This window comes from Parathielavia appendiculata (genome assembly GCF_033297405.1).
Source record: "Parathielavia appendiculata strain CBS 731.68 unplaced genomic scaffold N657scaffold_2, whole genome shotgun sequence".
Lineage (NCBI taxonomy): Eukaryota > Fungi > Ascomycota > Sordariomycetes > Sordariales > Chaetomiaceae > Parathielavia > Parathielavia appendiculata.
In genome coordinates, this window is record NW_026944221.1 from 2,687,618 (window position 1) to 2,708,215 (window position 20,598).

Sequence of the window (20,598 nt, forward strand, 5' to 3'; positions counted from 1 at the left end):
GCCCCCACCTACACGAAATAGCCCCACAACATCTGATGTGAGTTGAGTGGCTGCTTCTGGCAATCAACAAACAGCAACAGACGGATATACCTACTTCCGATGTTGCGCCAGAGTCGGTTGATCGCGAACCTGTCGATGGACCAGCTTGCGGAAGCGCACACTGCCGCCGCCACCACGTTCGCTCTTTTTTTAACTAATAACTGGCAGTCACAATGATTAGCTGGGCGCTGAAGCGCAATTCGGACAGCGCGCGCGACGCGCCGGTATCTGGTACGCATAACACACTCCTTGTTCCAAGAAGCGCAGCGGAACCCGGGACTCACAAATATCCAGACGATACCACACAACTTGACGTGCCCGATACTCCTGCGCCCGTGTTTGCCGTGCGCGCCCTGAAGACCGCCTTGTTTGGCACCCCAGCGCCCAGAGATCGCCGGGCGGCGAAGACGACCAAGGATCAAACCAGCCAGCAGAATTCCAACCCAGCATTTTCAATAGACAAATCGCCAGCGAAGCCTCCCGGGATTCTCCTTACGCCAGGAACAGGTACAACGCGTCGAAAACGCGTCTCGTTCGGCCATGATGTCAAGCAAGGCTCGGGAGGGACCGCAAGAACCAGCACCAGCGGGTTGCCGGAAGAGTGTCCTGGCAAGTTTCCCAGTTCATGGGTTGATCGGAATGGCGAGAGCGCGCAATCACGACCAAAGACGAAACTGCAGCAGGCCATGGAGAGCTCCCGCAAGGGCATCAGTGCGCTCGAGACCGACGAGAAGGACTTTGCTTATACTTCAAAGGAGCCAGAGGATGCATGGGAGGAAGTGGATGACGACGAGTCAGATTTCGAACCCGACATCACCACGGATCTGAATGAACCGCACTCGCGTTCTGGGAAATACTGGAAGTCCCACTTCGAGACCTATCACACCGATGCAAAGGCTGAGATGGAGAAGCTTGTCAAGTACAAGCATCTCGCCAAGTCTTATGCAAAAATGAAGGATGCCGAGGCCCTTGAACTCCACCAGAAGCTCAAGGAGGAGCAGGAGAAAGTCAAGGCAATGGAGGAAAAGGTTGCCGACATGACCCGGCAAGCATCCTTAGCCGCCAGGAAGGAGGGTGGCGAAAGCAACCCGGCGTTGGTTGAAGAGCTCGCCAAGCAGACAGCTCTTGCGGTCGAGTACAAGAAGCAGGTGGAGGAGTTAGAGTCCTTGCTGCCGGGAGATGTCGACGAGGCTGGGAATGAACCCAATCGGCGACGGCGAACAGCATCGCCCCGGACACAACGAACGCTGATGGAAGCTCAGCGTGAATTGAGGCGGGCGAGGGCGCAGGTCCGCGAGCTTGAGAGACTCGAAGAGGAACGAGATCGACTCAGGTCCGACCTGAAGTTTGCGGAACAACGAGCCAGCAAGCTCGCTGAGGAGAATCGCAAACTGTCCAGCGAGCTGTCCCTGAGCATCTCAAGGATCGAAGAACTCGAGAAGCGGCTGGAGGACTCTAAAGGATCGTACGAAAAGTTGAAGGATGACGCCAAGGCCCGGTATCTTGAGGCCCAGCAGGTCTTAAAGAAGAAGAACGAAACAATCTCTGAGCTTCAAGAAGCGGTAGAGTCGCTCAGGAGCGGTGAAGCACAGCCAAGGCGAACAAGCTGGTCAGTCCGGGCAAAGAGCCTTGGTGAGAAATCTACGGCGCTCAAGCCGCCGGAACCAGTAGGAGAGGAAGGTGCCGGGCTGCAGAAGGGCATCACTGAGTTGAAACAATGGGTCGGCCAGAGGGGCACGACCGCATCGGCAGCATCCGCCGAGACGAGGCCAAGAGACAAGCGCAGCCCCGACCTCTCCAAGCGTGCGTCTCACAACGACGCGACTCTTGCGCAAGCCCGGGCTCTTAGGGAGAAGCTCGAAGCCGAGTTTGGCACGAAAGCGCTGCTTGCTTCTTCCGTCTTTAGCGATCGCGGAAACCTACAGGATAGTCACAATTCCACATCGAGCGGCCGCTCTGCGCACTCGCGGGAAGACCAGACGAGCCGTACTGACCGGCCGACACGATCCACCTGGACAGCTACGTCAACGGAGAACGCGACTCTCGACGACATCCTCGCCGAAGCTCGCGATAAACGTGCCAGCAGGACTCCGCTCGAACAACAGACGAAGAATCCCCCGCCGCCCCGTCCGCTGTCGCGAGAGAGCGATACCTCACCAGACCTTGGCGGCACAAACGCGCAGAGCAGTGCCATCTGGAGCACGATGAACACATCACGGACGACGCTGCCGGAGCACCGAAAAACAGCTGCACTTGCCCGAATACAGAAGAGGATCAAGGAGCGGAAGATGTTACAGCAGCAGCTCGGGCGAGATAAGGAGAATGCTCGGCCGTGATGGCATGATGGATTGATATGACTGGGTTGGGGGCGTTTGTTGTCTTGTCATCGGCTGGTTTTGGGAATCTTGGTTCTTTTCACATTACGGGCAGGTTGGGTTCGACATGGTATTGAGATACCATCTGTCTGTCTCCTTCAAACCGAGCTGGCTTCATGGTTGAAGTCGAGGTGTTGGGAATAGCGTTGTAATTGCGAATGTCATAATCAGGGGTAAGCGTAGATAAGCTTATCAGCGACGCTGTCGAGCGTCTTTGACCACCACCATTCTCACTTTCAAACAACAAAATGTGACCATGAATCGCCAAGATGAGTGCCAATCCGCCTGGAAGGGCCCATTTGGGCGAGATCGAATTAGACATTGAGATCGCCGGCCTTGAGCACCAGCTAGCCCAAGCCAAAGCCAAGCGTCAACAACTCACTTCTCACTCTCATCCACCACTGTTAAGTAAGCCCCAAAGGCGAACCACCTGTCCCACTCATCACCTTACTAACCCTCACAAAGAACCTTTTTCGTCGACTCTGACCTCCCCGAACCACTTCCTCCTCCTCCTCTCCGACTCCGCTCTCCCTCTCGGAAGCTTCGCCTTCTCCTCGGGACTCGAAAGCTACCTCGCCCACCAGAAATCCGTCTTTTACCAGCCCGCCTCCTTCGCCGCCTTCTTGCCGCTGTCCATCTCTTCCTATGCCTCCACCACCCTCCCCTTTGTCCTCGCCGCGCACCGCGACCCGTCCCTGCCGAACCTGGCTGCGCTCGACGACGTCCTGGACGCGAGCATCGTGTGCACGGTCGGGAGGAGGGCGTCGGTCGCGCAGGGGAGGGCGCTGCTTTCGATCTGGGAGAGGTCGTTTGCCGAGTGTGTGGCCGCCGGGGGTGGTGGTGGTGGTGGTGGTGATGAGGATGATAGGGGAGGGGCGGAAGCACTGAGGGGGTTTTCTGTGCTCCTGCGAAAATCCACTGCCACGACGGCTGGCTCATCCTCATCTGCACAGAGAGAACCAGTAGTAGTATACGGGAGAGGAAAAGCAGCAGGAGGATGCGGGGACGACCCGCCGGCGGTCGCAGCGCACCTGGCGCCGCTATTCGGCGTCATCTGTGCGCTGGTCGGGCTCGGGCTGGAACAGGCTGCATACGTGTTCATGCTGGGCCACGTCAAGGCGCTCGTGTCCGCGGCCGTGCGGGCGGGCATGTTTGGACCGTACCAGGCGCAAAAGACGCTGGCGAGCGAGACGGTGCAGGGCCTGATCACGGCCATGATCGAGCGCGAGTGGCATACCAGAGTCGAGGAGGCCGGGCAGAACCTGCCGGTCATGGATCTGTGGGTGGGGAGGCATGAGGCTTTGTACTCGAGGATATTCAATAGTTGATACAGGGCAAATAGATCCAATACAGAAACGTCATGAAACAGCATCAATGCTGTCTTATTTGGTGGTATTATCAACTGGTACGCGGGGTGAATGGTCCGCATTCTTTAATCGCTGTCATCGCTGTCGTAGGCAACTAACGGCCCGGATGGAGCAGTGGCCTTCGCTTTTGTGGCAACAGCCACCTGGGCTGATTGTAAAGCGGCCAAAGTGCTGCCCGAAAGAATTCCCCCCGATTTTGCCTCACCCTGCGCTGGAGGTTGCGCGTGCTCTGCGAATTGAGCCTCCGCCGCCTGCAGCATGAGCCGCTGCTCATGCTCAAGTTCGTACCCTTCTCGGCCCCTCGGGTTGACAGCATTCGGTCCCCGAGCGAAGTGCACCTCATCTGGGGCTTCGTACCCTTCCAAGCCATAACTGCTTTCCAATTTCCGACGTTTCCGCGCCTCCGGGTCCTTGCCCTCAATCTCAGCAATAAATTCCGCCGGCAACGCCTTCCGAATGGCCTCCGCTGCTTGCTCCTCGATACGCCGCGCCTCGCGTTTTTGCGCCATCGGGTTTGGGTCTGCTGTCGCCCACCGAACGTTCAGGATCTCGTTGTGATCCAGAGACCTGAAGCATGTCAGCGGAGAAGGAACGGAGATACAGCCTTCTCTGATACGTACTGATGAGCCATGGCCTCCTTTGCAAACTGCGCATTTGCCTCGTTGGTGTAGGTCACGAATGCCACTCCCCTGGTGTTAAGCACGCGGATGCGCTCGATTTGGCCCCACTCCGCGAAGTGCCGCGCAACGATCTCTTCGATATCGTCCGTAACATGGATCCGGCCAATGTAGATGGTCCGGTTCTGGCGGGTGAAACTGCCAACGCCCCCCATGTCGTCACGGTAGTCGCTGAATTTGTCGCGCCCGAAGCAGTCGACATTCGGGTTGAATATGTCGTGAACGCCGGGTAATCGGTGTAGGTAATCGCAGTCTTGTCCTTTGGGGCTACGTAATCGTCAGCAACCGCTCCATGGTAACACCAACCGAGATGACGGCAAAGCAACGTACCATATTCCCCTTGCGAAGAACAGACAGAAATACGACCCCGGCCGCGAATCAGCGCGCGTGTACCCAGAGTCATGGGCAATATTGCACCTCCCTTTGGCGTGGGTCTGCGACAGGTACTTGTCCTCACGGTCGCCGCCAGACCACTTGTTGTACCAAATGTTGAACACGGTGCCCGTCTGTGGTGGCGGTTCCGACTTGATCAAGGCTGGGTCGATCTGTGGCCGCGCCGGGCGCTTCTTCCGCCGGATAATCTTCTTCACTTTCTTCTCTGTTGGGGCCGCCACCTCGTTGCTACCTGTCGTGAGGACGGACTCTTGCGCGCCGACGTGCGCGTCATCGGGAGCTGTGACGTCCGCATCAGGCCTCGTCTCGACTTCTGCCATGACCAAGTGGGCAGCTCTCGAATTGAGATGGTAGTCGGTCGGTAAGGTGCGCGCGATGGTCGAAGGTTGCTGAAGTGGGAGACGAGCGCGAAGCTTCCAAGTCCGGAGATTGAAGTTTCTCGGGATGACTTTGGTTGGGTCAGTTCCGTTGCTTGGCGCACCTCACCCTTGCTAGACCCACAAGCGACCGGCCCACTCGCCGCAGCTTGGCAGGCCTGGAGAAGGCGGCGAGGCGGTTCTTGCCCCTGACACACCCCGCTTCAGAAATTCTGCCGTCGAAACGTGGGGTTAATTCACTTTGGCTGGCCGGGGATCCGTAAAAGTCAAAGGCATTTTACAAGCATCAAAGCTGCCGTGCAATTCGTGTTCATCACTCCAGCAAGGGAAGTGTAAGGCGCTTCTTCCTACACACGGCCAAGATGGTGAACATTACAGAGAAGATCAAGGAGTAAGGGCGCTATTTTTCACCGTCGTCAGGACGTTGAACTCACACAGGACAGGATCGAGGAGGAGATGAGGAAGACCCAGAGTTAGTTGCGCCACAACACAACTACCTATCCGCCGGAACTTGTTGGCTGACATATGCTGCAGAGAACAAGGCAACGGGTACGCACTTTCTCCACCTTTCAGCTTGGCTTGTATCATATTACTGATGGTATTTTGCCAGAATATCATCTGGGTCTGTTAAAGGGGTGAGTAAGTGATTGGGCCCAAGAAGAACATTTCAGCTTTCTAACAGCCTGGCAGAAAACTTGCACGGCTTCGCGCACAATTGCTGGAACCAGGCCCGGGATCAGGTGGCGGCGGTGGTGCTGGCTTTGACGTGAGCAAAAGTGGTGATGCCCGGATAGCGCTGGTCGGGTTTCCATCAGTGGGCAAGTCGACCTTCCTCTCGAAAGTCACCAAAACCAAGTCCGAAGTTGCATCGTACGCATTCACAACGCTCACCGCCATTCCTGGCGTTCTTGAATATGGCGGCGCCGAGATTCAGCTGCTGGATTTGCCGGGTATCATTGAGGGGGCTGCGGAAGGCAAGGGGAGAGGCCGGCAGGTGATTTCGGCGGCAAAGACGAGCGATCTCATCCTCATGGTTCTCGACGCCACCAAACGAGCCGAGCAGAGGGCACTCTTGGAGGCCGAATTAGAAGCGGTGGGAATTCGGCTGAACCGGGAGCCACCGTAAGTATGGCACTTGCGACCGCATGGGCTGAGACGTCACTTACAACCCGACAGAAACATTTACCTCAAGCCCAAAAAAGCCGGCGGCATGAAGATCACTTTTCAATCGCCACCTAAGGGGCTCGACGAGAAGATGATCATGAACATCCTACGCGACTACAAGCTGCTTAACTGCGAGGTCCTCGTCCGCGACGAAAACTGCACCGTAGACGACTTGATCGACGTCATCATGAAGGACCACCGCAAGTACATCAAGTGCCTGTACGTCTACAACAAGATCGACAGCGTCTCGCTCGACTTCCTTGACAAATTGGCACGAGAGCCCCACACCGTGGTCATGAGCTGCGAGCTGGACCTGGGTATCCAGGACGTCGTCGACCGGTGCTGGAAGGAGCTCAACCTGATACGGATATACACCAAGCGCAAGGGCGTGGATCCCGACTTTAACGAGGCTCTCATTGTGCGGAGCAACAGCACCATTGAAGATGTCTGCGACCGCATCCACAGGACGCTCAAGGAGACCTTCAAGTACGCACTGGTCTGGGGCGCCAGTGCGAGGCATATACCGCAGAGGGTAGGGCTGGGGCACCCGGTGGCGGACGAGGACGTGGTGTACATAGTCAGCGGGTGGAAGGCATAGTCCCAGAGATGGCAGACAGCATGCAACGAAGTCATCCTCCGTATGGAAGTTCATAACATCGATGCCCATCGGTATTGTGTGTTTTGTCATAACCAGTCTTAAACAGCCTTTCGCCCATTGATAAAGAAATCCCAAAGAAAAATAAGCAGATCCTGCAACGCCCTCATGTGTAGACCATCCAACCAATCAGCCAACAAGCCCCTCCCTTCGAACCTCAACACAGAGATGTCCCTTTATGCGAAAGCAAAAGAAATAAGGGAAGTGGCCCAGACAGCAGAGACGGCCATGTAGCGGAAAGGGCGCCACAGCCCAGCAAGGTTCCCGTCGCGTGGAAGCTGAACGGGTTGAACGAATGAAAATGTGTCGGACAAGTCGAATCGAGCAACTCAGTTGGCGAAGGGATTGGCGGCAGTGTGCGCAGCCGCAGCAGCCGGCTTGCTTCCGAACAACGATGTGCCGGTGGCGGCAGTGCCCTCGGCGGCCTCGAGTTTCTTAGCCGACGCCTGTGCGAAGAGCGACTTTGGCTTGACTCTGAACAAAGAAAAAAAAAAACGTTAATGTACTGTGGCCTGAAAAAGAGACTAGGGGAACGGGCGTTTGAGCACGTACTTGCCGACTTGCTTGTTGCGGAAGGCGCTCAGTTTGGCGGTGCAGGGGCTCATGATGTTGTCCGACGGTGAGATGAAGTTTGTTTTCCTGGCGAGATGGAACGGTCAGCGTCGGAGTCTTTGGGTTTCCCTCTTTCTAAGAGTCGTGAATGGGGGTGTAGGTTGGTTGACGTACCCCCCGTCCTGTTCCATCTTGGACTGGAGGACCTGTCGGTGGTGCTCCATGCTCATAACGCCTGGCTTGGTGTTTGCGTCGGCCTCGGGTTTCGTCGATATCGAGACGTTGACGTCTCTGGCAGCGAGGACGTTGGCAGACATTTCTGTTATGTAAATGGGTGGCCGTTTGTTGATGGAGAGCCGAGGATGGGTGTGATCGAGGGTAGGCAACTCGAAGTGCAAGGCGACGCAAGCAAAAGCTGGGTAGGTGAACGGAGAGATGCAGCGGTTCGCGAATCGTTGCGTACAAGAAGAACAAACGGAAAGCCGGTATGCAATACGCAAGTGTCCGAACTTAAATGAATCCAGGTGGATTGTCCGTTGCGTGGCTCTGGTCGGGTGCAGAAAAAGAGAACAACACATTTCCGGTTTAGGCACCATCGACCGGGCAACGGCATAACGTTAAATACAGCGGCCCACAACACAGCTCACCCCAGTCCATAATTTGAGCCCGCAAACATCCCCTGGAATGGGACGTCATGATCCCGACAACAACTGGGTAACCAAGTCAACAAAGAAAATGCAATTTGTCAAATCGAGCTGAAACCGGCTTTGTTAAGCATACAAACGTCATGGCCACTCCCCCGAATCAGTTATTGGACCGCTTGATGTTGGAACCAAGCTCGGTCCGCTTCGCGCCGTACTGCTTCATCAGCTGCTCCGTCTTCGCCCTCTGCGCGGCAATCTTCTCAGCAACGACCTTGCCTTGCCGGTTCTCGTTCCTGCCCATCTGCTGCAGATGCACCTCATCCGGGCCGTCCGCCAACCTCAGCGTCCTGATTTGCGCCCACATATTTGCCAGCGGCGTGTCCTGGCTGACACCGGCTCCGCCAAACGATTGGACCGCCCGGTCAATGACGGTCAGCGCGGTCTGCGGGACCAAGACCTTGGCCTGGGCAATCTCCTTGAGCGCGGCCTTGGGGCCCTGCTCGTCCATCTTGATGGCGGCGTTGAGCACGACGAGCCGCGCAGCGTCGATCTCGAGCCGGGACTTGGCCACCCACTCGAGGATGACGCCGTGCTCGCGCAGCTGCTTGCCAAAGGTGGTCTTCCTGGGGTCATTGATGCGCATGAGCATCCATTCCAGGGCCCGCTCGGCGGCGCCAATCGTCCGCATCGCGTGGTGGATGCGCCCGGGGCCAAGACGGCCCTGGATGATCTCGAAGCCGCGGCCCTCGCCAAGCACCATGTTGCTCGCCGGAACGCGGACATTTTTGAAGGTGATGTGCCCGTGGCCGTGCGGCGCGTCGTCGTATCCGTAGACTGACAGCATGCGGTGAATCGTGATGCCCTCGGTGTCGGCCGGCACGATGATGACTGACTGCTGCTTATAGGGGTCTTTGTTGCCGGCGTCGGTCTTGCCCATGACGATGTAGACCTTGCAGCGAGGGTCTCCCGCACCGCTGGACCACCATTTCTGTGCATGATCAGCATGATGGCCGGTAATTTCAGGATCATCCGACATTCATACCTGGCCATTGAGAACGTAGTAGTCGCCGTCCTGCACGATCTTCATCTCAATGTTGCGAGCATCGGACGAAGCGACTTGGGGCTCCGTCATCAAGAAGGCGGAGCGGATCTCACCCTCCATCAACGGCTTGAGCCACTTCGCCTTCTGTGCGTCATTGCCATACTTGGCCAACACCTCCATGTTGCCCGTGTCCGGCGCGGAGCAGTTGACGGCCTCAGAGGCAACCCTCGACTTGCCCAGCCACTCGGCCATCAGGCCGTACTCGAGGTTGGTGAAGCCAGGCGACTCCTTGTAGTGGCCCTTGGGCAGGAACATGTTCCACAGGCCCAGAGACCGGGCTTTCTTCTTCAAGTCCTCGAGGATAGGCGGATGCGACTGCCATCTCTCATCGCCCACTCCAATCTGAACCTCCAATACAGGATCGGCCCTGACAACATGTCAGATCAGTTGAGATATTGAATGCGGATGCGAGTCTCAGCTTACGGAATGCAGTCTTCCTCGACAAACTTGGCTACAATGTCCAATATCTTCTGTGCGCGCTCGCTCACGCGGTCACGCACCTGCAAAGCCGTCTTAGTTAACAAGGGCCAAACTATGAAGTGACACAGTTGGGTTTCCTACAGCAATGGGAATATGGGCAGACATGGTGTAGGTTTGGATGAGTGTTTGTGGGTATGTGGTGGATTTACTGTTTCTTGTCGGGAATGAGAAAGAAGGGAAATCTATGCATCTGTCTGACAAGGAAACACAATGATGTTGAATCAATGGCTCAGGCGAGGTACGGTTAGCCGCCCCATGCCGAGGTTCATCGGCACCCCGGCCTTGGTGGGGTTAGTGGTGCGGAGCGCCAAGCTTCTCGATGGCTGAAAACGCGGAGGTGGCTTTTGCCTTCAGACCAACACAGTTTGAGCTGAACCCTGCGCAACATGTTGAATCAAAAGCAAGAAGCACAAGCCAGGTGAGGGGGAAATCTGATTCATTATGCATGAATGGACATTATTCATACTGAGTGCATCAAGAAGCGTGCCTACAGCCCGCACTGTCACTGCCTTGCAGGGCGCAGAAGCGATAGTTAACAGGGAGCGGTTAGGACAGCTGCGCCATCAGCCAGCAAGAGTATATATATATGAACATATCGGCCTGTCCTTCTCTTTCCAGGTTCCTATATGAGAAGCGGAGATACAAGATGTTCACGCTCCAACTGCACGGCGAAGTTCTGGGCGAATAGCCAAGCTGAACTGCCTTATTTGGCTCGTTGAGCTTGCTGCCTGCAAGGCAGTTGAGTAACCAAGTTGGGTAAATGCGTCCCTACACACCGTGCGCTTCTCGTCGACTCGAGATGGAGATTTACAATTCACGTCCGGAGTAGAAGCTTGGATCGGGATAGTGTGAGGTCGACCAAGTTTACGTCTGAACTCGAAACCATGTCCCGGCCTGGTCTCTGCAGGAACCGAGTCTGTTTCTGTTTGGATGTGTTTAGTCCGCACGGCCCAAGACCGAGGCCGTCCGAGAGTTTCGAATTGCTCGTGCCGTTCAATTTCCATCACCAACGTAACTGCACCGTCCCGTGACCGAAGACCATCCCGCCTGCCGCACGCATCGGCTCCTGGGTGTCGTGTCGTCAGCCCAGGCCGTCACAACCTACTGTTCCTCTTGGCCCATTCGCTGCGACACTTGCCCCAATCAAGACGTGGACGAAGTGCAGGTGGGGCAAGGGTCCTGCCACCTTGCAGATCCAGACACCAAAACATGATGCACAGGGAGTTGCAGGGATGTCCAAGACGGTATTCATAGCTTTGCAGTTGAGACGATTGACTCTTCATACCAGGTATATAAGTGCGTACGTATAGTGGAGTGTTTCCTATCTACAATGGCTTGCTCTGTCTCTAGCCAGTTATTCCATATCTAGTATGTAGGCTAGTAGTTCGGTAGCCTCACAGGATTCGGTCTTGTGCTGCAACCACAAGCGTCGCTCAGGTGCTTCACTCACTCAAGTCACCTTCATCAGGCTGGCGGTCATTACATTACAGGCAAGTGGGAGATAATGGCCCTGCTGATTGGAGCTTCTCAGGCACCTCAGTCGACATTTCCGTTTGGCGAACGGCCAGGGGGTTGGTTACAGCTGAGGTGGCGCCGGCCAAGATTCAAGAAAATCGACCTGGGCTGGTGAGGTGGGGCCTTTGTCGCCCACTCCTTCGGCCCCTCCTACCTCCACTTCAACTTTGTTGGCGACTGGTCTGGCCCTTAACACTGGCCAGGCTCCCTCTTCACCTCAGCTCTTCCCTTGCTGCTCAACTCCTGTCATCATCATTTCGCACGAACCCCTAGCCTCACGCGCGTGACTCTGGCCTCGCGTCGACATATGCTCGTCACTGACCGAGAGCTTCCAGTCTCGGTGTCCAGCTCGCAAGCCCCGCACAGCTCCCCAGCCTCAGGTACCCGACCGACCGTGCTGCTCGCTTTACTAGCTGCCTAATCGTCTCCTTTCTCCTCCGACAGCCACGGCGATCAATTACATTTCCAATTCCCGTTCGATTGCCACAACTGCCAATTACTGCTCTTCACCTGCCTCGACCCCTCGTGAATCTACCCCCGCCCTAGAGCGGTCCTCCACTCGAGCTGCGAGAGCTCAGCATATCTCGTTCCGTATTGACATCCCATGACGCTGTCGTGGGAGGGCGATGGAGATGATGAAAGCGGCTAGTTCGCTCATGGTGCCCAAGAAGTTCCGCAGCGTGAGGGAAAAGACTGGGCATCGACGCAACAGATCGTCCGAGGCCGGCAACAAGGTGTGTGGGCTAGGCCTTCGAAGGCAACAACACTGGTGTTCGCTGACAAAACGACTAGCCACGGCCGCTAACAGCCGAATCGTGGCTCTCCATCTTCAAGCCCGACTCCGTGAAGCAGGCGCAGAGGGAAAAGGAAGAGGAGGAGAAGGAAGCGGCAAAGGTAGGTCCATGAAGGAGACTGGTTGAATCGCAGCACGGTGTTGACGCCGTAGACAGGTCGAGGATGTAGCCAAGCGCCTTGAGGAGCTTAATTACCATGAGATTTCGCAGGATATCATCCGCCTCGCACTCCGCTCCAACTTCGCCGCCGGCGACATCAACAAAGCAGTCGAGCTCCTCCAATTGCAGCAGCAGGCCTTCTCCGGAATAATACAGCCCTACGACCCAAATGTCGTATTGCTTGGTGCTGAGAACAGGGGAAACGTCACCTGCTATCTCGACTCGTTGCTCTTTGCCATGTTCGCCCACTTGACAGCCTTCGAATCGATGCTCAAGAATGACTTGGAAAACGAGTCCCAGAGGAAGTTGGCCGCTTTAATTAGGTTATGGGTCAACATGCTCAGGAGTGGAAAGCTCATTCACACCGATATGGTACGTTACACGTTCTGCCCGCCTTCCTGTTCTTGGTGGCTGACTGTACCTTCCACAAGACGGAGCACATTCAGCAAGCCTTGGCCGACTGCGGCTGGAAAGATGCTGCCCGTCTTGAGCAGCAGGATACGTCGGAAGCCTTTGCCTTCATCGCCGATGCGCTCCAGCTGCCCCTTCTCGCCCTCCGGATGGACCTGTTTCACCAGGGGAAAGGAGATGTAGACGACCACAAGGTTGTGCATGAAAGGTGCCTCAATCTCCCTGTGCCCCCCGACACGGATGGCAAAGGGGTCAAGCTTGAAGATTGCATGGAGGCGTATTTCAACAACAAGGTCGATGTGCTTCGGGATAGCGTCGAGGAAAAGAAATCTGTCGACAAGCCCGCCATCACCCCGGAGAGCATGACTCGGATGGTTCCTGACGAAGAAGCCCCGGACGAGCACACTGAGAACACTCAATTGCAACGACGGTGGACAACGCACGGGGATGTCGTGCAGTCTCCAGTCTCCGCTCCCAGTCCTAGTTCCCCGCCATCAAGTTCTCGGGCCAGGTCAACCAGCATTATCCAGCGATTTATAGTGAGCGAGAAGACCGCGTCGGCAGATGCGGAGACGAGAAGCCTGCTCCAGCGAGCCAAGCGGACTGGCTCAAACGTGGTGAAGGCCGTGACCATTCCGGCTTGGCAGTTCTACCGGTTGATACGTCAGTGACCCCCGCCCATTATACAAAGAATTCGCAGCTGACCCTTCGGTCAGCGTGGAATGCCACCTCCTCCACCGCTCCAAGCAGTGACGTAGAGCTCGCTCGGCATTTTAACCAACGCCCTGTCGTTGCCATTTGCTTGAAGAGGTACACAATGACAGAGAAAGGTGTGCCCATACGCCAGAACACGTTCATCGACATCCCCGACAGCCTTCGCCTCCCGCATTTCATGGTTGTCGACGACTGCGACGTCGAGGAGCAAGACCCCAATGGGTTAAGCCAGGAATATAAGCTGGTGTTGCAGTCAGTCATCTGTCACAGGGGTGATTCAATCCATAGTGGGCACTATGTTGCCTATGCTCGGGTTGCACCGAAGCTCCTAACAGATAACCGGGGTCACGACCATGATCCGCCCCCCGACTACGAGGAGCCCCAATGGGTCAAATTCGACGATTTGGCGATCGAGAGGCGTGTCGAACCAGTGGATGACATTCAGCAATGTCTCCGCAGACAGGAAGAGATGCCGTATGTGCTGATCTACCAACTCGTCCCCATGGTGGACGTCACGACCGCGTCGACGGACGGCTCTGTGACGGATCCCCCGGGGTACCTCGAGTCAACAGTTGACGTTTCCAAAACGCCGAGCGCTGAGACGATATCCGATGCCGGTCGGCTGTCGAAGTCGATTAGCGGCTACTTCGACTCGGGCACAACGCTCACCCAATCGGGACCGCGCCTTCGCCCCAGTTCCGAGATCGAGCAGCCTCCGCGGCTTAGTTTTGAGGAGTATGACATGCAGGCGCTTACTATCCAGACAGACAATTCCAGGCGAGGTAGCGTCACATTTTCCGAGCCGGTAGCTACTTCCAATCCTGCCGCTAGCCCTGAGGCCGGCTCTCCAGCCGTCACGCCTCAGGAAGAGACCACCTCGGCCCGACTCTCACGGGCAGCGGCAATGTTCAAGTCAGGCGCAAGCAAGTCCCGGCCGACCAGCCAAGCCGGCGAGGGGAGGATTAGTCTCACGATATCGAGGCTCGGCTTTGGCCGGCAGAGCAAGGATAGCGGCTCCAGCGTCGGCAACGGCACGACAAACTCGGAAGCGTCGACGAGCGAGCAGGGCGGGCCCACGGACGGGGAGGAGTCTTCCGGCAAGGAGAAGGAACACCATCACTTTCACAGGAAAGAGAAGGACAGGGACCGGAACAAGTCCAAGAGTCGCGACAAGGAGGACAAGAAGGACAAGGACAAGGGGAATGGCAAGGGCAGGGAGAGTGTCCAGCCTGACCGCGAGTGCGCTGTCATGTGAGGGTGGGACCCGGGAGCGAAAGATGACCCGGGTCATTCCTCTTACCAATTCTTATCATTTGCGGGACGGGCGCGAGTTGGGATACCTACAGGTGCATTACTGGATCCTTCTTACAGCACAACAGCGTTGGGTTGATACGGTTCGCATGGTGAAGGACAATTAGAGCATCCCCCTTTCGTTTTCCTATTGGTGTACAGTTAGGGGGACGGTCCGAGGGATTGGAACGCTGGGGAAAGGCGTGTGTGCTTGAAAACCAGGGAATCAAGGGTAAACGCCTCACGGTGCGTTACATCGAAAAAAGGGGAGCAGGGCTCAAAGCGCATGATCCTAGGTGATACCAAAGGCGGATGGTCAGAGACGGGGTGGATGATGAAAGGCCACGGTTCGATTTGATAGCTTGCCGCATCGACATGGAGTTGAGTGGGCTTATGAGGGGCGGAGTTCACTGGGCGGGAACAGCGTGGTTTCGATAGATACCATACCTACATATGCTATTAGGGATTATCAAATGTGTAATGTATATTTGCGGATAGGAGGATATGGTTGAGGAGAGGATGGGGAGAGAGCAGCGACTTGGGGTTCCCCGAGACTCAGCGACCCGTTTCAATAGGGTAGATAATTGTACTCGTTCAATAACCATGGCCATGTCTGAATCAGTTCCAGTATGCTCTCAAACGACCATGCGTATGCTATTTTACATCGAAATTGCCACTAATATCTACAGCGCAACCACTGGTGCTGGACTCCAAAGACGACGCGGCCAAAACATGCGAAACAAATTCAATCGCCCAGGACTCCAGTCGCCCCGTTGCCAACCCGGAATCCTCTCACGCCCAGGACTGCTGTGCCCAAAGACAAGGAGCAGCTATTCTCTTTCGCTCCTCCTTCATTCCACCTTCCTGAGAACACAATTCTATAATACAAGGTTGGTTCTTGCCAAATTATCAAGGTGCAGATCTAGTGCGCCCTGTTCCAGCAGGCCGTTCCGTATGGACATGCGAGGCAGCGCCAAAACCAGGACATGAGGTTCCTTTCCGTCAAGAGAAGCCCGAAGATTGGGGGGAGGTCTATCGTTTCATGAAGACCGGATATAGCAAGACGTAGTGCCGACCTAGGCTGCCCAAGAGCCGTCATCTCCATGCGGCCGATCAAGGCGCGGTATGAAACAAGGAGACGATTGGGGGATTGGGAGAACAGAGATACAGAGCGGGTTATGAGCCCTCAGCCCTATTACGAGCAAGCCGGCCGGCATGATAATAGATTATGTGGTCGAGCATGATCGCAGCGGAGTGGAGCGGGCGGAATGGGGTTTGCTCGGTCTTGACCTCATGTCTCTGCCTGCTGGTAGGCTGTCTTCGTTTAGAATGGGATGTTGGGAGGAGGCTGGGCTCCGATGGCGTCCTGTTGCTCTTGCAGCTCCTCGCCGCCAGCCTCGATGGAGATGCCGACACCGATCTTCGCTTGTTGCTGTGGAAGGAATCAGCGTAAAATCCTCTTACATAAGATAGGCTTCTCTTACCGTGACGTGGTCAACATCGGCGGCGAACGTCATCATCACAGGGGCAGCGACGCGTTTCTCCAGTAGGCAGCTCAGCTTGCCCTTGGAGTCGATTTGGGCGCGGAACGTCGACATTCGGAAGTCGTACTTGGCGCCAAAGGTGGTGATGCCCTCCTTGGTGAGACCACCCATCATGGCGCCACTGGGAGCAACAGAAAGAGTCATGTCAACGCCGGCTTGGACCTTCTCCGACAGGCGCTGCCAGTAGGAGGCGTTGAGGGCACCCTGGGCCTGCAGCTGAGCACTGGCGATGAAATTTTCCGATTTGTACCGAGCGACGTAGGAGACGGCGGTGTCGGGCCCCTGGGTAAGACCAGCGCGCTGCCACACGGCCTCCAGGCCAAGGGCAAGCTTGGGTGTGACGGACTGCAGATATTGGCCGATGAAGATGCCGGTCAAACCACCCTCGAGGAAGGAGGGATTGAGGGCTTTCAATGTGGCGGTAAAGTCCTTGCCGAGGTACTCGTTCTCGAACTGGGCCATGTCCTGGCCGGTGGCGCCGGGGGCGATTTGGAACCGCGACTTTGTGGTGAACGCATTGCTCCATCTCCAGTTGAATGTTGCTGAAAGCGCGCCTTCGCCATCAATATTCCCTTGCGCAAACACCTGAGTATGTCGTTAGTGGGCTTGCGGTGGAGGAAGATGGTCATGTCATACCTTGCTGGTACCGTAGAGGGCGGCAAAAGTGTAAGGGCTCAACCGTTCCCCCATAGCGAACTGGTGGGATACTTGGAATCTTGACTCTGATCAGTATGGCGCACGAATGACCGGAACAGCGGCATGACCGGGAAGCCGGGCGATTCCCAATTCAAATCGGCGTTTCGCATGGGCATGAGTTTGCGAAAGACATACAAGGGGTTGAAGCTGAAGGCCTTTGTGAGGTCGGCCCGGAGACCGGAGAACATAAGGTTCGTGGTGAGTACATCGCGCTGGACCTCTAATGAACTGTTAGCAATGCTCAAGGTATCCAACAGCGCTAGAACCATGGGCGACAGGTGGATGGCCTTGAGGGCGATTTTCAACCTCGGTGACGTACCCTTGGCAATATTCTCTACCAGCCCTGGGTTGGACAAGCCCAGCCGATCCCTCTTTTCTTGAAAGGCATTGTAGACATCTGAGAGGCTTGAGAAGACGGGGTTATTGCGCAGATACGCGAGCGGCGCATTGGAGGTAGTGGATGCCATGATGGCAGGAGTCGGGAGGTCTCGGCGTCACGGGAAATCGCTATATTGCAGGGTTCAGCGTCGATTCGTGTATCACGGCAATTCCGGACGATCGAGTCTGTCGCTAGAGGCCAAATATTTCCGAGCACGCCTGGGTATGGTTGCCGTCACAAATAGGTTGTGACTCTTGATGTTGCAGACAATTGAGCCGTGGCTGAAGTTTCTCGGTTTGAAGGACAGACTTGGAGCTGGGCCAAAAATTTCGCGGTCCAAGGTTGCTGGCCCAAGCGCCCGTTGTAGTAGATCCACTGCCAAGATGCCAAGGAGACCGCATGGACCGCACCTGGCTGCAAGGGTGCTGCGGGTCGGAGGAATTATAAAACCAGACGTCCTGCCGCGGCCGGTTTGCTTTGGTATCTACGGAGGTCCTGTAAGCCCTAGGGGACAATATTATGGAGCTCCAAGCTAGGAGTTGCATTTCTAACGCAATCGATGCGATTGGATAGGTTTTGTGCTTTGAATCGCTCAGGTCGGGCTGCATCCGGAAGGGAATGCTAACTAAACCACAGAACGTCACAGCTCGGGCCCGTCAACCGCTCGGAGTTCAGCCCAAACCCACCCGAACGGAACATCCACTCGCATCTCGATTCTTAAGCCTTACCACAGTATACAACTGCTCGAAGGCCCATAGAATAACTCACGCTCCCTACCTCGCCTACCTATCCTTAGCTGCAATTCCGTACTCTCGGTTTACTATACTGCATTCCTTCACCGTCGATTCCACATTACTTTACTCCGTACGGCTCTCAGTTCGAGTCTCTGCGGTCGCAACACGAAAGTGGGGCACTCAGCATCCTCACTTTCTCAGCTACTCATCACAGACTGGCAGGGAGGCAACCTGACCTCCTAACTCTGCTTCTCCGCCACCACTGAGGCCTTATCGTCAAGTGCAGTGACGCAAACTCTCCGCTGACCACATTTGTATCAGTTGGGCTAAGTCTTGCAGACATTGAACCTGTCTGTCCTGCGTTTACTATCTGCCGCTTCATGCAACGGAAGAGGCTTTGTGCGGCACATACATCATCCCGCGCCTCCAAGATCGTGGGTTTGGTGATACAGTCATCACTTTCGGCTTCTCATCCGCTCTCGCGGTAGCCACCGTCTAGACCTTCCCGGCCTCGGCATCGCTGCCATGGACACGCTACTGTAAGTCTCTCTTTTTTTCCAGGGCTGCATCGACAGCCCCGTGCCACTTACACAGAGAAAGACTCCACTGACGACACGCCGTTGCTGACTGTTCCAGTACCGCTGAGATCGCGGCCAACGCGCCACGATACCGCCGCAGGAGCTCAACGTTCATCGACGGCATTCATGATGTTACCGAAGATCAGGGCAATATGGCTCCGGCCCAGCTGTACAGCACCATGTCGGGCAGGTTATTCCACTCGGGGAGAATCGCGATTGTCATGGTTGGCCTCCCAGCCCGTGGGAAAACGTAAGGCAGCTCTGAGCGTCCCAGAGCCGACGGTAGCTAATGTATTCCCAGCCACATCTGTGTCTCGATGGCTCGCTATCTTTCATGGTACGTCCTGACTCGCTCTAGCATTTTTCGTGCTACTCACTTGTTGCAGGCTTGGCGTAAAGACGCGTATCTTCCATCTGGGCGACTATCGCCGGGCCACTGTAGAAGGAGGCCACGTTCCGGAGGACTACTTCTACCCCAATGCATCGCCGGCGTCCGTCATGCTCCGCCAAAAGATCCTCAAGAAGTGCAGAGAGGACATCTACGCCTGGCTGAACCACGAGAACGGCCAAGTCGCCATCTACGATGCCGTCAACCCTACCGCGAGCGGCCGCATTGCGTTGGCCAAGGAGTTTGCCAAGCATGATGTTCAGGTAATACGGTTTGTCGTGTTACACCTCAGTATGATGTTACTGATGTTGTGTCTGGTAGACGCTATTCATCGAATCTTATGTCGATGATCAAGAGATTCTTAAGGAGAACGCCCGCAATGTCAAGATCCACTCTCCTGATGTAAGTGGATAGGCGGTTCCAAGAGGCTGGAGGTACTGACTCGCCTAGTTCCATGGCATGGACCCTGACGAGGCGGCGAAGCACTACCTCAAGCGGATCGAGAAGAAGATTCCTGTTTTTGAGACGATGGAGGAGGAGGAGCTGAACTACGTCAAGATGATCAACGCCGGCCGAGCCTTCTACTACAATAATGTCAGCTTCAACTACCTGACCCACAGAATCGTCTTTTATTTGACCAACCTACACATCAAGTCCCGCACCACCTTCTTCGTCCGCGCCGGTGTTGCGGAAGACGAAGAGTCGTACAAGGCGGACGCCCCGCTCTCATTGGAAGGGAAAGCCTACGCAAAGAAGATGACCGAGGCACTTCTGAAACATCGAGAGTTGGAGCGGCGGCTATCAATCGAACAGGGCGGCCCCGACGTGCCATTGCGGTCTCTGACTGTGTGGACATCTACACGACTGCGCACCATCCAAACGGCAGAACCACTGAAGGAATTGGGATACAAAGTCCGGCAGCGGTCCCAGATGAGCCAGATCAACCCCGGCGTCTGCGAGAAGCTGTCGGAACGCGCCATTCGCGCCATGTATCCCGAGGAGGTGGAGAAGCACGAACTGGACCCGTATCATCACCGCTACCCGCGTGCTGAGGTATGCATTCTTTATGGCTCTGTCGCGGAAGAGCACAGGCTAATGTAGCGTAGTCATACCACGATCTTGCGGTTCGGCTCGAGCCAATTATCTTGGAGCTGGAGCGCGAGCAGAATGACCTCCTGATTATTGCTCACGAGAGTGTTCTGCGCGTTCTCTATTCCTACCTCATGCACTGCAGCACCATGGATATTCCCAAATTGAAATTCCCGCGGGACGAGATCATCGAGATCATCCCCGCGGCATATCAGAACGAGGCCAAGCGCATCCACATTCCTGGTCTCGATCCTAAGACGATTCCTGGGTCGCCCGAAGACATTCGCATCCCCGTGCCGAGTGAGCCTGGAGCGAATCTGCCGCCGATTCCCGGCATGAGCAGCCCAGAGCCCATCGAGGTCGTTGTCACCCGTCCGCCGGAAAAGATCGTCAACAAGGCAAAGGAGATGGTGTCTGACAAGGTGGCGGACGAGGACTGACGGAAATGGCGGGATTGGGACTGAAGGGTCTCAGCGTTCGTG

At 55.9% G+C, this 20,598-nt stretch overlaps 9 protein-coding genes across 9 annotated transcripts; 5 read left to right on the forward strand and 4 right to left on the reverse strand.

The window, feature by feature from the left end:
* Positions 1–212: 212 nt before the first annotated feature.
* On the forward strand, positions 213–2,375 carry N657DRAFT_653789 (uncharacterized protein; the record flags this gene model as incomplete). The annotated part of the gene is made up of 2 exons (XM_062794441.1): positions 213–270; positions 334–2,375. 2 exons carry the CDS (start codon positions 213–215, stop codon positions 2,373–2,375), a joined length of 2,100 nt encoding a protein of 699 aa, XP_062651391.1.
* A 154-nt stretch (positions 2,376–2,529) lies between these two features.
* Positions 2,530–3,794, forward strand: N657DRAFT_220023 (uncharacterized protein). Its single transcript, XM_062786278.1, has 2 exons — positions 2,530–2,822; positions 2,880–3,794. The coding sequence occupies exons 1-2, from the start codon at positions 2,684–2,686 to the stop codon at positions 3,740–3,742; spliced, it is 1,002 nt and encodes a 333-aa protein (XP_062651392.1). The 5' UTR covers positions 2,530–2,683; the 3' UTR covers positions 3,743–3,794.
* Positions 3,515–5,293, reverse strand: N657DRAFT_612434 (uncharacterized protein). The gene is made up of 3 exons (XM_062790387.1): positions 4,789–5,293; positions 4,402–4,725; positions 3,515–4,348 (listed from the first exon to the last, which is right to left on the reverse strand). Exons 1-3 carry the CDS (start codon positions 5,169–5,171, stop codon positions 3,847–3,849), a joined length of 1,209 nt encoding a protein of 402 aa, XP_062651393.1. The 5' UTR covers positions 5,172–5,293; the 3' UTR covers positions 3,515–3,846.
* Positions 5,294–5,523: 230 nt separating this feature from the next.
* Positions 5,524–7,120, forward strand: N657DRAFT_641629 (putative GTP-binding protein). The gene is made up of 6 exons (XM_062792182.1): positions 5,524–5,619; positions 5,672–5,700; positions 5,763–5,777; positions 5,839–5,863; positions 5,919–6,350; positions 6,405–7,120. Exons 1-6 carry the CDS (start codon positions 5,591–5,593, stop codon positions 6,988–6,990), a joined length of 1,116 nt encoding a protein of 371 aa, XP_062651394.1. The 5' UTR covers positions 5,524–5,590; the 3' UTR covers positions 6,991–7,120.
* Positions 7,121–7,409: 289 nt separating this feature from the next.
* On the reverse strand, positions 7,410–7,916 carry N657DRAFT_548441 (uncharacterized protein; the record flags this gene model as incomplete). The annotated part of the gene is made up of 3 exons (XM_062787872.1): positions 7,410–7,521; positions 7,600–7,686; positions 7,774–7,916. Coding segments are annotated over 3 exons (342 nt in total), but the record flags the coding sequence as incomplete, so codon positions are not given.
* Positions 7,917–8,403: 487 nt separating this feature from the next.
* N657DRAFT_653793 (acyl-CoA dehydrogenase NM domain-like protein) lies at positions 8,404–9,930 on the reverse strand (the record flags this gene model as incomplete). The annotated part of the gene is made up of 4 exons (XM_062794442.1): positions 8,404–9,231; positions 9,286–9,712; positions 9,769–9,845; positions 9,907–9,930. The coding sequence occupies 4 exons, from the start codon at positions 9,928–9,930 to the stop codon at positions 8,404–8,406; spliced, it is 1,356 nt and encodes a 451-aa protein (XP_062651396.1).
* Positions 9,931–11,966: 2,036 nt separating this feature from the next.
* Positions 11,967–14,673, forward strand: N657DRAFT_678207 (cysteine proteinase; the record flags this gene model as incomplete). The annotated part of the gene is made up of 5 exons (XM_062796056.1): positions 11,967–12,074; positions 12,133–12,234; positions 12,291–12,665; positions 12,725–13,367; positions 13,421–14,673. 5 exons carry the CDS (start codon positions 11,967–11,969, stop codon positions 14,671–14,673), a joined length of 2,481 nt encoding a protein of 826 aa, XP_062651397.1.
* A 1,359-nt stretch (positions 14,674–16,032) lies between these two features.
* On the reverse strand, positions 16,033–17,415 carry N657DRAFT_566454 (uncharacterized protein; the record flags this gene model as incomplete). Its single annotated transcript, XM_062788428.1, has 5 exons — positions 16,033–16,140; positions 16,193–16,837; positions 16,889–16,967; positions 17,084–17,168; positions 17,268–17,415. 5 exons carry the CDS (start codon positions 17,413–17,415, stop codon positions 16,033–16,035), a joined length of 1,065 nt encoding a protein of 354 aa, XP_062651398.1.
* A 1,171-nt stretch (positions 17,416–18,586) lies between these two features.
* On the forward strand, positions 18,587–20,556 carry N657DRAFT_653796 (bifunctional 6-phosphofructo-2-kinase/fructose-2,6-bisphosphate 2-phosphatase; the record flags this gene model as incomplete). Its single annotated transcript, XM_062794443.1, has 7 exons — positions 18,587–18,600; positions 18,698–18,889; positions 18,941–18,976; positions 19,026–19,290; positions 19,349–19,429; positions 19,478–20,080; positions 20,134–20,556. 7 exons carry the CDS (start codon positions 18,587–18,589, stop codon positions 20,554–20,556), a joined length of 1,614 nt encoding a protein of 537 aa, XP_062651399.1.
* Positions 20,557–20,598: the final 42 nt, after the last annotated feature.

Coding starts and splice junctions, on each gene's coding strand:
- N657DRAFT_641629 (XM_062792182.1), top strand. CDS start 5,591: ATGGTGAACATTACAGAGAAGATCAAGGA. Junction 5,620..5,671: donor ATTACAGAGAAGATCAAGGA/GTAAGGGCGCTA, acceptor CACACAGGACAG/GATCGAGGAGGAGATGAGGA. Junction 5,864..5,918: donor CATCTGGGTCTGTTAAAGGG/GTGAGTAAGTGA, acceptor ACAGCCTGGCAG/AAAACTTGCACGGCTTCGCG.
- N657DRAFT_220023 (XM_062786278.1), top strand. CDS start 2,684: ATGAGTGCCAATCCGCCTGGAAGGGCCCATTTGGGCGAGATCGAATTA. Junction 2,823..2,879: donor CTCTCATCCACCACTGTTAA/GTAAGCCCCAAA, acceptor ACCCTCACAAAG/AACCTTTTTCGTCGACTCTG.
- N657DRAFT_612434 (XM_062790387.1), bottom strand. CDS start 5,171: ATGGCAGAAGTCGAGACGAGGCCTGATGCGGACGTCACAGCTCCCGAT. Junction 4,726..4,788: donor TTCTTCGCAAGGGGAATATG/GTACGTTGCTTT, acceptor ACGATTACGTAG/CCCCAAAGGACAAGACTGCG. Junction 4,349..4,401: donor AAGGAGGCCATGGCTCATCA/GTACGTATCAGA, acceptor GACATGCTTCAG/GTCTCTGGATCACAACGAGA.